Source organism: Mercenaria mercenaria, chromosome 11, assembly GCF_021730395.1.
Source record: "Mercenaria mercenaria strain notata chromosome 11, MADL_Memer_1, whole genome shotgun sequence".
Lineage (NCBI taxonomy): Eukaryota > Metazoa > Mollusca > Bivalvia > Venerida > Veneridae > Mercenaria > Mercenaria mercenaria.
This window is the reverse complement of record NC_069371.1, coordinates 78776234-78794565: the sequence shown is the minus strand read 5'-3', so window position 1 is coordinate 78794565 and position 18332 is coordinate 78776234. Positions and strand designations below refer to the sequence as shown.

The 18332-nt window shown below is 36.7% G+C and overlaps 1 protein-coding gene across 10 annotated transcripts in view; it reads right to left on the bottom strand.

Annotated features, from left to right (window-relative positions):
- LOC123530732 (ADP-ribosylation factor 1) overlaps positions 1-18086 on the bottom strand; it is a 79887-nt gene extending 61801 nt beyond the window's left edge. For 3 of the 10 annotated variants that reach the window (XM_045311499.2, XM_045311500.2, XM_045311496.2), the window contains exon 1: positions 17911-18081. Coding sequence is in view for 2 of the 10 variants with exons in the window: in XM_045311495.2 (XP_045167430.1) it covers positions 1801-1911; positions 7148-7292 (256 nt within the window). In the remaining 8 variants the exon portion in view is untranslated. Of the gene's footprint in view, positions 1-1800; positions 1912-7147; positions 7329-17905 lie in introns of all 10 variants that reach the window. The other 7 variants (XR_008366151.1, XM_045311494.2, XM_045311495.2 and 4 more) reach the window with 6 other exon arrangements.
- Positions 18087-18332: the final 246 nt, after the last annotated feature.

Here is an 18332-nt window from a genome sequence, read left to right as displayed (position 1 = left end):
ACTTGACCTAGAATTCATCAAGACAAACATTCTGACCAAGTTTCATAAAGAGTGGATCACAAATGAGGCTTCTAGAGTGTTAACAAGGCAAATGTTGACACGCAACGCACAATGGACAATGAACGGTCACAATAGCTCACGTTTGGTGAGCTAAAAATAAGTATTTTTTTTGATCTCCATAGGATTTGAACTAACCCTCTTCTGTCCCACTGACTAAAAAGCAGCTTTTGGCCCAACACTGTAGATCACTGTGCCATCAGGGAATTTTCTAAGTGTGAAGATTAAATAAGTTATCCTGACCTTGATCTTGACCCCAACAACCCCATATACAATCCCAACCTTGTTTTTTCTATAAGCTACCTATAGGCCAAGTTTTATTTCAATACATCAATGCACACAAAGTTAATATTGTGCGGAAACAAATTTTTCTTTTTAAGCAACTGCGACCTTGACCCAAATGACCCTAAACGCAATTCCAACCTTTGTCTCCTTACCATCTATCTACAGGCCATGTTTGGTGTCTATAGCTTGTTCCAAACTATAAAACCAAGTTTGACACCCAGCCCCGCCCCCACTGCCAAATGTCATACCCCTAATCTAATAACTGGTTTTCTAAGAGAATCTGGTTAATGACAATCGGTGCACTTTTTTATAAGTAGCATCAAAATTTGAGGAACTATCTCTGGTTTACCCTAGTGGATCAAGTAATCTGAGTAGACAACATTTGGTATACCAGTATCAGGATACTACATTCTGGATACATTTTTAGCTCGACTATTCATAGAATAGTAGAGCTATTGGACTCGCCCATGCGTCGGCGTCTGCGTCCCGATTTGGTTAAGTTTTTGTATGTAAGCTGGTATCTCAGCAACCACTTGTGGGAATGGATTGAAACTTCACACATTTATTCACTGTGATAAACTGACTTCCATTGCACAGGTTCCATAACTCTATTTTGCTTTTTTACAAAATTATGCCCCTTTTTCGACTTAGAAATTTTTGGTTAATGTTTTGTATGTAAGCTGGTATCTCAGTAACTACTTGTGGGAATGGATTGAAACTTCACACACTTATTAACTGTGATAAACTGACTTACATTGCACAGGTTCCATAACTCTATTTTGCTTTTTTACAAAATTATGCCCCTTTTTCGACTTAGAAATTTTTGGTTAAGGTTTTGTATGTAAGCTGGTATCTCAGTAACTACTTGTGGGAATGGATTGAAACTTCACACACTTATTTACTGTGATAAACTGACTTACACTGCACAGGTTCCATAACTCTATTTTGCTTTTTTTACAAAATTATGCCCCTTTTTCGACATAGAAATTTTTGGTTAAGTTTTTGTTTGTACATGTAAGCTGGTATCTCAGTATCCACTAATGGGAAAGGATTGAAACTTCACACACTAGTTTACTGTCATGATATGACATGCAGTGCAAAGGGTCAATAACTCAACTTCGCATTTTACAAAATTATGCCCCTTCTTCAACTTAGGAGTTTTGGGTTAAATTCTTATAGGTAAGCTAGTATCTCAGTACCCACTAATGGGAATGGATTGAAACTTCATACACTTAACCACTGTCATGAGCTGATAAGCACTATGCAGGTTCCATAACCCTGTTTTACTTTTTTTACTAAATTATGCCTTTTTCGACTCGTATCCATTCAAGCGACAATGCTGTTGAATAGTCGAGCGTTGCTGTCCTCTGACAGCTCTTGTTATATAGACAGTTACAAAGTAATTATCAAATCTATGGCAGTGTCAATTCAACTTGCAAATCAGAAGCAAAATGTTACCTTGTGTATTTTGGAAATAATGTCTCCACAGAGGTCTGATTTTATCCTGACCACCAACGTCCCACACTGTAAAACTGATGTTCTTGTATTCTACTGTTTCTACATTGAACCCTGTGAAAAAAGTAGTCAATTTTGGAAATAATGTTGCAGTTAATTACTGTGTAGTCTTTCTATAATAAACACGTATTCTAAAGGCTTATAAACTATAATTATGGTCCGTGGTGAGAATCTGGCAGTGAACTAATTTAACTAGTAGCAGTGTTATCATAAGTTGCGTACCAAAGCCGGACTGCGAAATACTCTTTAGTACAGAAGCTTCATTCATTGTACAACAAATTGGCATCATTTGTTCCAATTTTTCTTAAACAGATACTTCTATATTTTTCATGTTTGATTTATTCTATTTTACTACATTAATTAAAGACAGAAAACAACTGTTTTGTCAATTAAATTTTACAATTATGACTTAAGTGAAGCCGCAAAAACATGATAAATCAACCAAACTCTATCTTACCTTGTCCATGGTAAAATGAGGAGTATAAAAAAGAAACATGAATTGCGACATTTAATAGCAATATTTACGTGTTATCCGAACCTAGCACAGGTAGATTTAGGAAACAAGAGGACCATGATGGTCCTGAATCGCTCACCTCTTCCCACATGATCCAGTTTTGAGTATGACGTCGTTTTTTTCTATTATTTGACATAGTGACCTAGTTTTTGAGCTCATGTGACCCAGTTTTGAACCTGACCTAGATATTATAAAGATAAAAATTCTGACCAATTTTCATGAAGATCCATTGAAAAATATGGTCTCTAGAGAGGTCACAAGGTTTTTCTATTATTTGACCTATTGACCTAGTTTTTTAATGCACGTGACCCGGTTTCAAACTTGACCTAGATATCATCAAGGTGAACATTCTGACCAATTTTCATGAAGATCCATTCAAGGGTATGGCCTCTAGAGAGGTCACAAGGTTTTTCTATTTCAAGACCTACTGACCTAGTTTTTGATCGCAGTTGACCCAGTTCCAAACTTGACCTAGATATCATCAAGATAAACATTCAGACCAACTTTCATACAGATCCCATGAAAAATATGGCCTTTAGAGAGGTCACAACGTTTTTTCATTATTTGACCTACTGACCTACTTTTTGAAGGCACGTGACCCACTTTCGAACTTGACCTAGATATCATCAAGGTGAACATTCTGACCAATTTTTATGAATATCCATTCACAAGTATGGCCTCTAGAGAGGTCACAAGGTTTTTCTATTTTTAGACCTACTGACCTAGTTTTTGACCGCACATGACCCTGTTTCGAATTTGACCTAGATATCATCAAGATGAACATTCAGACCAACTTTCATGAAGATCCATTGAAAAATATGGCCTTTAGAAAGGTCACAAGGTTTTTCTATTATTTGACCTACTGACCTAGTTTTTAACGGCACGTGACCCACTTTCAAATTTGACCTAGATATCATCAAGATGAACATTCAGACCAACTTTCATACAGATCCCATGGAAAATATGGCCTCTAGTTAGGTCACAAGGTTTCTCTATTATTTGACCTACTGACCTAGTTTTTGATGGCACGTGACCCACTTTCGAACTTGACTTAGATATCATCAAGGTGAACATTCTGACAAATTTTCATGAAGATTTCATGAAATATATGGCCTCTAGAGAGGTCACAAGGTTTTTCTATTTTTAGACCTACTGACCTAGTTTTTAACCGCACGTGACCCAGTTTCGAACTTGACCTAGATATCATCAAGATGACCATTCAGACCAACTTTCACACAGATCCCATGAAAAATATGGCCTTTAGAGAGGTCACAAGGTTTTTCTATTATTTGACCTACTGACCTAGTTTTTGATGGCACGTGACCCAGTTTCGAACTTGACCTAGATATCATCAAGGTGAACGTTCTGACCAATTTTCATGAAGATCTTGTGAAATATATGGCCTCTAGAAAGGTCACAAGGATTTTCTATTTTTAGACCCACTGACCTAGTTTTTGACAGCACGTGACCCAGTTTCGAACTTGACCTAGAAATCATCAAGATGAACATTCAGACCAACTTTCATACAGATCCCATGAAAAATATGGCCTTTAAAGAGGTCACAAGATTTTTCTATTATTTGACCTACTGACCTAGTTTTTGAAGGCACGTGACCCAGTTTCGAACTTGACCTAGATATCATCAAGGTGAACATTCTGACCAACTTTCATGAAGATCTTGTGAAATATATGGCCTCTAGAGAGGTCACAAGGTTTTTCTATTTTTAGACCTACTGACCTAGTTTTAGACCGCACGTGACCCAGTTTCGAACTTGACCTAGATATCATCAAGATGATCATTCTGACCAATTTTCATGAAGATCCATTGAAAATTATGGCCTCTAGAGAGGTCACAAGGTTTTTCTATTTTTAGTCCTACTGACCTAGTTTTTGGCGGCACGTGACCCAGTTTCGAACTTGACCTAGATATCATCAAGATGAACATTCTGACCAACTTTCATAAAGATCCCATGAAAAATGTGACCTCTACAGTGGTCACAAGCAAAAGTTTACGGACGCACGCACGGATGACGGACGACGGACACCGCGCGATCACAAAAGCTCACCTTGTCACTTTGTGACAGGTGAGCTAAAAACAAGGAGCTGCTTTCAATAAACGCTTGATGCCCCAAGTGGCATCCTTGTCTATACAAAGCAACCCATGTCCAAAGCGAGGTCAAGTTCAAGGTTAAACTGAGGTCAGGTGATGTGTGAAGATGAGGAATGGTCACAGGTTACATCTGCATTAGTATCAAGTCATTCTAGTAAGGGGTATTGATGCTAGACAAACGGTCCAGTTTGGTTAACCAAGAGATGGCCAATATAAAGCAACCCAAGTCCAAAATTAGGTCAAGGTCAAACTGAAGTCAGGTGATGTGTGAAGATGAGGAATGGTCACAGGTTACATCTGCATTAGTATCAAGTCATTCTAGTAAGGGGTATTGATGCTAGACGAAACAGTCCCATTTGGTTAACCAAGAGATGGCCCATATAAAGCAACCCAAGTCCAAAATGAGGTCAAGTTCAAGGTCAAACTGAGGTCAAGCGATATGTGAAGATGAGGAATGGTCACAGGTTACATCTGGATTAGTATCAAGTCATTCTAGTAAGGGGTATTGATGCTAGACGAAATGGTCCCATTTGGTTAACCGGACAAACAAACAAACGGACAGACAGGACAAACACTATATGCCTCCCGCATCAGAAGATGCCAGGGGCATAAAAAGAAGAGGCTGGGGCAGTGAGCACTGTCACTAGTATTGACATTGCCCCCAAGCATTTATGGCAAGTAATTTGAAAATTCCTTCATTGATGGCAGAGTTAAGGACCAGACAAGGAACAGACCATGTTAACCTTTGATCTCTAATTGTGACCTTGACCTTAGAGCTAGGGGTCCGGATCTTGCGAATGACACTTCGTCTCATTATGAGGAACATTTATGCCAAGTAATTTCAAAATCCCTAGATGAATGACACAGTAATGAACTGGACACATACAGACCTTTGACTTGTAAGACTTGACCTTGGAGCTATGGATGTGGGTCTTGCGCACAACACTTCATCTCTTTATGGGGAACATTTATGCAGTTATTTCAAAACCCTTTCATGGACGGCAGTGTTATGGACTGGACACGAAACGACTTTATTGATCTTATTTTTAATTCAAAAATGATTCAAACTTTTTATTATAAAATTCTTTTCCTTCATCTACCCATGAGAAATTTGGATTTTTGCCTCATCGAATCACTTAATAACATTCATATTTATTCCAAGTTTGATGTCAAAGTGCAACCTTGATCTTTGATCTAAGTTCATGCGCTTGAATACTAAGGGCTAAAAATATAACAAGAGGACCATGATGGCCCTATATCGCTCACCTGAGTACCATTGCTTTAGCCAAGTACAAAAAGAAAAAATTCTTACAAGGTACAGATATGTTAAAAAACACCTAAAAATTGGAGGTACCACCCATGTTGTACCACATAAAAGTGGTCTCAGTTTTTCCCTACGGCCAATAATAAAAAAGTTACTAAATAAGCTATTTATAGTAACATAAAAGGGCAGTAATAGAAAAAAATATTGTAAGCAAACAAAAGAAGGTTCTGCCAAATAAAAACAAGAGTACTGCAATGCAACGCAATATTCATATAAAACAGTCATATGACCTTTGACCCTTAAGTGTGACATTGACATTGAATTTAGCCATCCAAAACATGCTCTCTGCACATCCTTTCAATGAGTGAACATTTGTGTCAGGTTTCTCTGAAATCCATCAAGGGGTTCAAGAGTTACAGAGCAGAAGGGAAATTGCTAACCAACACACAGACAGACAGACGGACCGAGGCGATAACATAACACGTCCCTGCGGGCGTATAAAAAAGAATTGAGATCTTACGGTGATAAAAGTTGTGTGCAAGTTTGGTTAAAATCAAATCATAAATGAAGCTGCTATTGTGCAGACAAGGTCAAAATAGCCAAATTTGGCCCTTTCAGGGGCCATAACTCTGAAACCCATCATGGGATCTGGCCGGTTCAAGAACGGAATCAAGATCTTTTGGTGACACAAGTTTTGTGCAAGTTTCATTAAATTCAAATCATAAATGAAGCTGCTATTGTGCAGACAAGGTCAAAATAGCCAATTTTGGCCCTTTCAGGGGCCATAACTCTGAAACCCATCATGGGATCTGGCCGTTTCAAGAATGGAACCAAGATCTTTTGGTGACACAAGTTTTGTGCAAGTTTGGTAAAAATCAAATCATAAATGAAGCTGCTATTGTGCAGACAAGGTCAAAATAGCTAATTTTGACCCCTTCAGGGGCCACAACTCTGGAACCCATGATGGAATCTTGCCAGTTCCAGAAAGGAACCAAGATCTTATGGTGATACAAGTTGTGTGCAAGTTCAGTAAAAATCAAATCATAAATAAAGCTGCTATTGTGCAGACAATGTCAAAATAGCTAATTTTGACCCCTTCAGGGGCCATAACTCTGGAACCCATAATGGGATTTGGCCAGTTCAAGAAAGGAACCGAGATCTTATGGTGATACAAGTTGTGTGCAAGTTTAAATCATAAATGAAACCACTATCGTGCAGACAAGAAATTGTTGACAGACGGACGCGCACGGACGAAGGGTGATCACAAAAGCTCACCTTGTCACTATGTGACAGGTGAGCTAAAAAGCAGACCTGAAATAGGAGAGTCAAATTTGACCTTTCCTAATTTCATAGATCGAATATTTCCTTGAAGAAATATGTTGATTCTTTTAACATTAACTTACCAATGGTTGGAATAGTAGTAACAATTTCTCCTAGTTTCAGCTTGTACAAAATGGTAGTTTTACCAGCAGCATCCAAACCCACCATTAATATTCTCATCTCCTTCTTTCCAAACAAATTCTTGAAAAGTGAAGCAAATGCCCCCATTCTTACTTGTTCTTTCACTGCTCACAAGACACACAGCTAAAATGAAAAGATGCAATGATTAAGTTATTGGAGATATCAAAGATAAAACACTTGCAATTAATTCCTTGGAATTTCAAATAACTGACCATGTACAGCAGTTCAAAAAGAAATAATGGACGTCAAGTTCGGAGTACGGTTTCATAGATGGGTAAATTAGAATTGTGTCCATAGGACACGGATGCCCAGACATACGTCCGTGCCATCTTCTATACAGCAAAATCTATCAACGGGCCATAACTGCGAGGAAAAATTCCTTACTTTATGGTCATCTGCACATCAAGCGTGTTCATCTATGAAAGTTGGAGGTAAATCATGCTAATAGAGTGGGAGGAGTTGGACACAAGACTTTTCTTTGTAATGTATATTGCAAAAATTATCAAAGGGCCATAACTGTTGTAAAATTAGTCAAAGAAAATATTCCTTCCATTATTGCCATCTGTACATCTAGGTTGTTCATCTGATAAATCAGGCTAATAGCATGGGAGGAGTTGAAAACACAAGGTTTCGGGACGGTAGTACGGACAGCAGCAACGCTTTATGCCCCCACATAAATGTGTAGGGACATAAAAATTAATCTGACATATCGAGTCAAAACACGTGTATTTTATTGCAACATCTGACATGTCTGATTATAAAATGTTATCAATAAAACCCGAGCTGTCCTTTATAACAGCACTCTTGACTATTCGAAAAATTCTATGTCTTACAAGGACTAGGGCTGGGACATCTGCTCGTACTAACGAGTAGAAAAGGCCTGAAGATGAGCAAAATTTTCTGCCAGGTTGACTTGTAAAGAAAGGAATCTACCAATTAATTAGACCATCCTGGCTAAAATGATCACACAATTGTCATAATTTGTTGACTGTTTAGTAAGTGATTTCAGCCAAGTACCTGTGTGCTATTATAAGACATATAACATGAAACTGAACGTGTATCTGTTTTATCCCATTTTCTTTTAAGTATTCTATATACTGCACAATCATGTTGTCTTCAAAAATATGCAGGACTAGTGAACTCCCCTGCAAGCTGAGAAAACTGTTTGCACTAGTCCTACAGGACAAGTTGTCTTTAAAAATATTTTCATTCCCTGTAGGAACTTAACTTGGAGAAACTTACTTCGTACATTTAGTACGTGTTGGTGAGCTTGATGCTGCATGCTTAACTAACCAAAAAAGGGCCATGATTCAAATAAAATTCATCATGAGTTACCTAACTTGGTTATTTAACTTATTTTTGTAGATTTGATAAGCAGAAGGGCGAGTAGAATAGACGTCAATATTTTTCCAATAGTCATCATGGTCATCAAACAGTGCAAGCAGAACTGATTTAATGATTAGGGAACCTTGCAAGGGCACTACAGGATTATGTATCAAGGGATCTGAACTCTTTGTTTTTTACCATAGTATCCAAGGCTCAAATTTAGCACTTGCTTTGCAAGCTTGCAAAATGTGACTGGAACCTAAAAATGCAAGCAGTTATTTTCAGATGCTTACAAAATTTTCCAAGTACAAAAACTGTGATGGAATATGTTTTCTCCTTAAGATGATAATAAATGGTACCGGTCTCAATTGAAAATGGTATTTTTTTGTCTGAATTTCCAAACTGATTTTTCAAAAATGGCCAATTTGCAAGATTTTAAAATGCATTACAGTATGATATCCCCTGCCGGTGCCTGGACTCTTTAATAACATGCTCATAATTTTATGAGCTTGAAACTTGAACTGTAATTTCTTACAGAAATGAGTATGAATACTATGATGTATTATGACTATGAGGCACAGTTGGAGGTTAAAAGAAACTTGACTGTAAACAACTTTTATCATCATTATAGACTGAGTGACAATGAACTAGATTTGTGTCCAAAGGTCTTTGTCACTGTATGGATTTTTCGGACTAAGTCAAGGGCTATAACTCTGGTCTGGCCGTCCCAAATCCAAATTATGATAGAATCTGTAAATTAAAGTTCTGCGAGCTGAAATTTCTTACACTCACAAAATTTTAGAGCATACACTAAAAGGTTGGAGACCCTGACATCCACAGTTTTATATGAGAGTTCACAGCCAACTGTTTCATCTTGAATGACATGTCAGATATTTTTTACTGTCTAAGAAAAGTAAAAACAAAATGAGTTATAATAATATGAAAACAGAAGTAATTTCAAAAAGATGTTAAAGAAATGCAACCCATGTCTGTAAATAATTCTATTTGCTTGGTGTCATTAATATGAAGATATACCCTTATGATTTTGTAGTATCAAGACACTTCTTTTCTTTGAATTGTTTGCATTTTGGAACCAATGATTTGTATGCAGCATTTATGTGACATCATTCACGGTTTGTTCAGATATTCAAATTAGTACTGAATGTGAAAATTTATGGAACATGTTTTCATGGTTTGTATTTGTTTTAATCGGCTATGAATATGCATGCTATGCAATTTTGAGCAAAATAAATATCATTAATACTATATTATGCTATGTTATTATATAAATACATGGCAGTCAATATCAAGATAGAAAAATCAGAAAATATTCAAAAATGCAGAGGAATTGTTGAAGACAAAAATGAAAAGAAAAAAGGCCCTTGCATGATTCCCCTAATATCACAGTAAGAAACTAGGTACACCTTTTATAAAGCAGTGTCCAAATAATTAGTTACCTTTATTCTTGGCAAAGCCACTTTCACACTGGACATAGTTTGTTTAGAAGAAAACTATTCCTCCTTCCTGATGTGAATTTGATATGTTCAAATCTAAAACACCGTTATGCGATAGAAACACACGTTCAAGTTGCTTCAAAAACCGTGGCCACAGAAATAATGCAAACAAATTCCTTGGTTTCTTTCCGATTCAGTTACAATGTTCAGGTTTGCAGGATTCAAAAAGTTAGTGACAATATGTGAAAATAACATTCACACAAAAATCATTTTTGCTATCAAATATTTGCAGCTACTATAATTTACTATCAACATTTGGTGCATTGACAGAAAGCCCTTAAAATTTTTGTTTTCATAATTTTATTGTAGTCGAAAAATGGATGCATCTCAAAAATAATAATCGGACATGTAAGTCTAGACAAGATGCCCATGAACACTTCATGCTGATCAACACAAGGTACAGATAAAATTGCAAAATCGTAAATTCAGAAAATGGACACAATTTAAACAAGAGGACCATGATGGTCCTGATTCGCTCACCTGTCCCCACATGACCCAGTTTTGAACTGAGCATGACGTAGTTTTTTCTATTTATTTGACATAGTGACCTAGTTTTAGAGCTCATGTGACCCAGATTTGAACCTGACCTAGACATCATCGAGATAAAAATTCTGACCAATTTTCATGAAGATCCATTGAAAAATATGGCCTCTAGAGAGGTCACAAGGTTTTTCTATTATTTGACCTAATGACCTAGTTTTCGAAGGCATGTGACCCAGTTTCGAACCTGACCTAGATAGAACATTCTCACCAATTTTCATGAAGATCTCATGAAAAGTATGGCCTCTAGAGAGGTCACAAGGTTTTTCTAATTTTAGATCTACTGACCTTGTTTTTGACCGCACATGACCCTATTTCGAAACTGACCTAGATATCATCAAGGTGAACATTCTGACCAATTTTCAGGAAGATCCATTGAAAATATGGCCTCTAGAGAGGTCACAAGGTTTTTCTATTTTTAGACCTAATGACCTAGCTTTTGACCACACATGACCCACTTTCAAATTTGACATTGATATCATCAAGGTGAACATTCAGACCAATTTTCATGAAGATCCATTGAAAAATATGGCCTCTAGAGAGGTCACAAGGTTTTTCTATTTTTAGACCTAATGACCTAGTTTTTGACCGCACGTGACCCTGTTTCGAACTTGACCTAGATATCATCAAGGTGAACATTCTGACCAATTTTCATGAAGATCCGTTGAAAAATATGCCTCTAGGGAGGTCACAAGGATTTTCTATTTTTAGACCTACTGACCTAGTTTTGGACCGCACGTGGCCCTGTTTCGAACTTGACCTAGATATCATCAAGATGAACATTCTGACTAACTTTCATAAAGATCGCATGAAAAATGTGACCTCTAGCAAAGGTTTACGCACGCACGGACGACGGACGCCACGGGATCACAAAAGCTCACCTTGTCACTTTGTGACTGGTGAGCTAAAAATGATAATTAATTGAAATATTGGAAGTGCCAATGGACAATAATATGCATACATCCACTTCAAGTACAGACAAACACAGACTTCCATCGGATTTGAATAGTTACTATAGAAGTTTAAGCAGAAATTAGTGACAGACGAAAAATAATATTCCTCCAGATTGGGCAAAAAGATGTCATATAAAATATAAAAGTTTCTGGACTTAAAGGGTCTGATTTTCAATTCAGTCACAATACAAAATAGCACTTTTTTTCACAAAAAGCAGAAAAAACACCATTTTGTGCAGATTTCACAAATATTGGTGCTTAAATTTCATAATGTACTGTTCCAGTAAATCTGATTTTTTAATCGAATCAAGTGACTTACTGGTAAAGTACTGAAGCAAATGTAAATTTATACAGATTGTAATAATAAACAAGTGTCACAGGGTGACAAAAATGTGCAACAAGACCAGGACATGAACCTGGAGCCTCAGAATACCATTCTGATGCTCTACCGATTGAGCTATCCAGCTGCCTAATTTTTCAAAGAAAAAAGGCAACACTTTGGCACTAGGCAAGACAGTTCATTTTCTGAATAGAGGCTATTTCAAACCACCCACTCATGAGATCTATTTACTTATTTATAAGTTTATATTATATTTCCAGGGTTTAGAGCAATACAAACACAAAACATATCAGCTTGTTTGCAACAGTACTGTAAAGGTAACTGTGAAGGTAAGCTTTATTAAACATCACATATAATCTTAGTCTTACTCATCTGGCTTATTGGAATGACTTATTTTATGATCTGATATCTTATAGTTGCCATCCCTCTAAGCCTTACCCATATAGGTCTGCATTTTACTGTTAGGAAAACTAAGACATTAAAAAAAACCCCCAAAAAAGTCATAATAATTTTAATATACTGGTCTGACTTACTTGCTTCAATAAATTAAACATTAATATATATTCATGTAGAAACTTCAAATGGGTTGAATTTAATTCATAATTTTAAAAAAGAGACTCAAATCTTCAAAAATATGATGTGACAGGTGCAAGGCGATATCTACCCTGACGACGGTTTCAATAAAAGCAGACTACCGATGATACTAAATTGCAGAAACAAAACACAAAATATACATTCATAAAATGTCAGCAAGGCAAGTTTATGCTTTAATGTCAACATAAATTCATTTTTAGAGATGTAATTATTACAAATACTTTGCACATGTACCCAGGGATTTTTTTACCATTATAAACCTGGGGCCTGGGGCCCATTCAGTTGGGAAAAATGGCGCTTAAACCTGAAAATTGGGAAATTTCACAAATAAGTTTTACCATCATAATACCTTTATTTCAGCATTGTTATGTGGTTATTATCACATTACAAATTTATACAAGTCAATTTTTCTGGGTTTTTTTTTTGTCTTTTGAAAGTGTCTACTTAATTACACAAAGAAAGCCACAAAAAACTCTCAGACAGTGAAGGGTCATTAAAACCTCCATAAAATTTAGTGGGTCAGTACCAGTGTCACTTGTGTTTTATCAAATGTTTTATCACGGGTGTATCTAATTCGTCATCAGCATTCACCGTCCTTAACGAATCCTGGGACTTTATGGCGGTGGCCTGTTTCTCGCCACTTGTTTTATTGACAAAGCCGAAGCTTGACAGCTTTTTGTTGTCAGCAGCATACTTTTTTGTAACTTTCTTTGTATAATATTTACTATTTATTGCTCGGTCCGGTAAAAATTGGCAAGCTTGATTAAATGCAGTCACGGTCATGTATATGGAACATAGAACAGTTAGCAAGATTTAATAAAATCGGTACTGGAGCAGTTATTCTATTGACACAGGAACAATGCTATCTCAAACAAGAGCACCGCCTTGCGGGTGCTGACGCTCATCTGATTTTTTTTGTGTAATAGAAATATTGTCCTACCCATGATTTTCTAAGTCTAAAAAGGGCCATCATTCTTGCAAAAAGCAGGATAGAGTTATGTTTCTTGATGTACAGTGTCCACTTATGATGGTGAAAAACTGTTGCAAGTTTTAAAGCAATAGCTTTGATAGTTTATGAGAAAAGTTGACTTAAACATAATACTCAACCAAGAAAATGATTTTCTAAGTCCAAAAGGGGCAATAATTATTGCAAAAAGCAGGATGGAGTTATGTTGCTTGCTGTACAGGGTCAGCTTATGATGGTGAACAAGCGTTGCAAGTTTCAAAGCAATAGCTTTGATAGTTTAAGAGAAAAAGTTGACCTAAACATAAAACTTAACCAAGAAATCTGATATTTTCTAAGTCCAAAAGGGGCCATTAATCTTGCAAAAAGCAGGACGGAGTTATGTTTCTTGCTATACAGGGTCAACTTATGATGGTGAACAAGTGTTGCAAGTTTTAAAGCAATAGCTTTGATAGTTTAGGATAAAAGCTGACCTAAACATAAACCTTAACCAAGAAAACAGATTTTCTAAGTCCAAAAGGGGCAATTAATCTTGCAAAAAGCAAGATGGAGTTATGTTTCTTGATGTACAGGGTCTGCTTATGATGGTGAACAAGTATTCCAAGTTTCAAAGCAATAGCTTTGATAGTTTAGGAGAAAAGTTGACCTAAACATAAAACTTAACCAAGAAATCTGATATTTTCTAAGTACAAAAGGGGCCATAAATCTTGCAAAAAGCAAGATGGAGTTATGTTTCTTGCTATACAGGGTCAGCTTATGATGGTGAACAAGTATTCCAAGTTTCAAAGCAATAGCTTTGATAGTTTAGGAGAAAAGCTGACCTAAACATAAAACTTAACCAGGCAACGCCGACGCCGACGCCGACAACCGCTCAAGTGATGACAATAACTCATCATTTTTTTTCAAAAAATCAGATGAGCTAATAAATATGAGGAACAAGAATCAGAACGAAAACTAATTGAGCTAGTATCGGAAACCTGAAAATCGAGATTACCGTAAAATTTGTATTCTTTGGCAGATTTGGGGGAAATTTAAACCTCAGAATTGGGAAAATAAGCAAATTTCTGCAATTGGGATGGGTCTGAAATTCGGCCCCAAAATTGGCCTTAAAAAATCCCTGGTACCAGAAAACATTCCCAACGGAATTTACTGGGTTCCTAACAGAAATATGCAGCATGCCCACTCATTTTTAAAGTTGAGGGTACATGTACCCCCTGCTTTTGCAAAATAGGGGTACACTTCAATTTTTGGGGGTACACTACATGGCAGATCTGAAAATTTTCTATTTAACTACTGAAATTTGTATATTACATGGTTTTTTTTGTTGTTTTTTGTTGTTGTTTTTTTTTCATACAGAACTCGTGGGTGGGGTATAACAGATGAGATAATTTTAGAAAATGTAAAATGTTTTTCCAAAGTTAAGATAGGAAATTCTGAATCAAAAGACCCCTCCCTATATATAAATAAGTTTTCAGCAAGGTTCATGTATTCCAAATTTCGTTAACGGAACACGATTCGTCCGAAATAACATACAGTCAACTGAAGACTGGTAAAATTCGTCCATCAATAATAAATGCCCAAACTATTACAGATATGCAATGTGTATCAAAATTGCAGTTAAATATCGAAAAATAAAATACTGTTAACCTTTTGCTGAGTTTATTAAAGCTAAAATGCGTTTTTGCGTTTCGTATCCATTCTTTTTTTGCACACGACCCGTGTGACGTCCGACTAAAACATTTACCAAACCCCTCTATACAGCTGACAATTACGCCGAGAATTCGGTGATGGAAACGAAATTATAACGTTCGTGGACCGGATCTGCGTTTTAGACCATACCAAACAATTGGCAAGTGCGCGATGAAATAAACAGCGATTTTGCAGCTGAACTGGAGTTCCGAATCTCTGCGTGCATGTACCCCCAACAAGTGATTTTTATGCGTGCATTTGATATTTTGTACGTGATTCACGTACTGCAGTGCGTGAATGGGCATGCTGATATGTAGATTAAGTTTGGACGTGACAGACAGTGTCTGTCAAAAGTTATCACGCTGTCTCGAAACGTCCTATTACTTGGACTAATATAATCCAACATACAGCACTAAGAGTGGCGTTCACTTGAAGACAAAAGATCATATGCCAGGCTACTTATGTTTTACAAGATAGTAAATGGACTGGTTGCAGTGCCAATGCCGCCTTATGCTATACCCACTCCCCGCTTCACTAGACACATGCACCCCTCGTCTTACAAGCAGATCATTACAGGGATCGAATTTAGTGGTTGCTAACTCGCGGAATTTGAGTAAAAATAAAAAAATGCGAGTAGAAAATCATGGCACTCAAATATTTTCGCGATCACGTTCAAAAATCGGGGAATTCATTCAAACTGTCCTTTTCTCTTTAAAAACTCCTTTTGGGCAGTTAATTTACCGGTAATCATGTGACTGCTTGTAGACGCTTGTCGTTTTATACAAAAGTAATTATCGGATATCTAAGTAAGCGTCTGGGCAATATTTGTTTTCATTTTGGTCTGTAATATGCAAAGTTCTGCAGAAATGGAGAGGAAAATAACACGTTTCTTGGTGCAAAAAGGCCTGCAGAGACCGAAAATGCTAGCAATATTAGGGGCAGTGACCTGAGAAAAACTTAAAACTTCAATGTCCTGCCAAAAGTCCAAAGAATCATTGAGTACTTTGGTTCGTATCGTACTTTCAAAACCAGAAAGTCCCCGGCCTGTCCGGACTGTGAACTTTTATATGAAACCAAACAACAACAAAACAACTTTACAAGATTTAGCACATAAACAGTTTTTAAATAATTGCTAGTGGAACCCGTAATTTTGCTAGTAGAAAAAAATGGCTCTTGCAAAAATTTGCCAGTGGGAAAAAAAGTTAAATTCGATTCCTGCATTACACCATGTAATTATTACAAATTCTCCTTCGCAGCTACTAAGTTCTATGGAACTCTCTTCCAGCCGAGATTGTGCAGGTCCCTACCCTGGAACAATTAAGACAGGGAGGGACCAAATGTTCTCACATGATCTAATGTTAAAAATGCTGTTTTTAATCTCTTTTAACTGTTAATATTCCTCTTTTTAATAACACGGTTGTTTTGATTTTCAATATTTCACAAAAACATTAGTATTACTTGGGATCCGGACATTTGCCCCCCAATAAAAAAGTGGACTGCTGGACATTTGCCCCCCAGTTGAAATGGTAGATAGGACATTTGCCCCCCAGTGCTTATTTCTGAAACGGACATTTGCCCCCCAATACTTTTGTCCCCTAGTGATTTTTTAGGAACTTAGTAGAAGATAATTATCATATTGTAGATAACATTGTCTTTGTTTCTTACATATTTCTAGTAGATAATTGCCAAATTAACAAGTTTGAGTGTTAAAAACATTGCACAAATTAAAAAATTATAACATTGTTATGAGCACTTTTATAACTCAATAATAGGCTATTATTTACCTTAACACCTAAATGTAATTAACATATTCATCAAATTTTTATCAATAAAATAGTTTTTTTTTTACTGAAAATTGCCTTTTAGAGTAATTTTGATAATAAAACAACATAAAACACAGTACATCTACTGGCACATAGGACAAAAAATATTGGGGGGCAAATGTCCATTTTAAAAATAAGAAGTGGGGGGCAAATGTCCTATCTGCCATTTCAGCTGGGGGGCAAATGTCCGGAAATACAATTTTTCATTGGGGGGCAAATGTCCTGGGGGGCAAATGTCCTACAATCGTATTACTTTTTCCCTCTTGTACATCTGTGCTTTTAAATCTCTCACACAGTCGCGCACTTGCATATAATACTCGGAAAGAGGGCGTGGCAGTATAAATAGATAGATAGCTACAAAGTTCTTGTGTGACAAACCAGGTATCCAGTCACTGATTTTTACCTTATCTTACCTCCTGGGTACAACCCTTTCAAGCGTCAGTGCCAAATAAGGGTGCTACTAGTACCATTTTTCATGTCTTTGGTATGACGTGGGGATGGAACCCCTGACCTACCCCACTCAAACAGGCTACTGAGGAGGATCAAACTGATAAGTATGATTTCGCATGATACTTCTACTGAATAAAAAAGATGTTCTTTTGGTCCACACAATGTTTGAAAGACAAAAAATGTATGGATCGGAGGACACAAACAAGCTTACTGTTGGCAAAAAACTACGAAAACTATTCAACACTGTTCAACTGGAAACACAGTTCATCATTCACATCAACAAATAAAACCCAGACAAAACATCTCGTTTTAAAACATGAAACTTTACAAATAAAGCTAGTCATTTACTGGTGATTTCTGCTCCTTGTTGAATTTACGAAGAGAAGTCCTTAGCAACAAAAGCGTAACACAAAAACTACTCAAATCCAACCGGTTTACCCCACCCACTTAATCAGGAAGTAAACAAAAACATAAAAACACAAGTATCCATAAAAAACTGAAAACAACCTTACTGTAAAAAACTTCACACGAGTAACAGACGTCAGTTGGTCCCTTGAAACTGCAATAACAATTCTTAACAAAGACTTATTGGTTCAAATAGCTTTTGATATTTTTCAAACCTGTCAAAATGGCGGACGTGGTCGAAATTTCGTTGCACATGCCACGTCAATAGCCCGAACAGGGATAGGCAAATTCGCGGATTACAAGCACCCCAAATTACGTCATAATATTGACACAATGGAATCCCCTATTGCTTTAGCAAAATTACACGCAAATTATAAAAGGGTTGCTTAAAATGATTGATTTTCGTCATTTGCAATTATTTTCTCTTGGACACAGGTCACAATGGTGTAAAAATTAAGGAAAACCCATTATTATTTTAGCGTGACGTCATCATGCCGCTGCGGATAGGACAAAATTGCGAAAAAGGCTT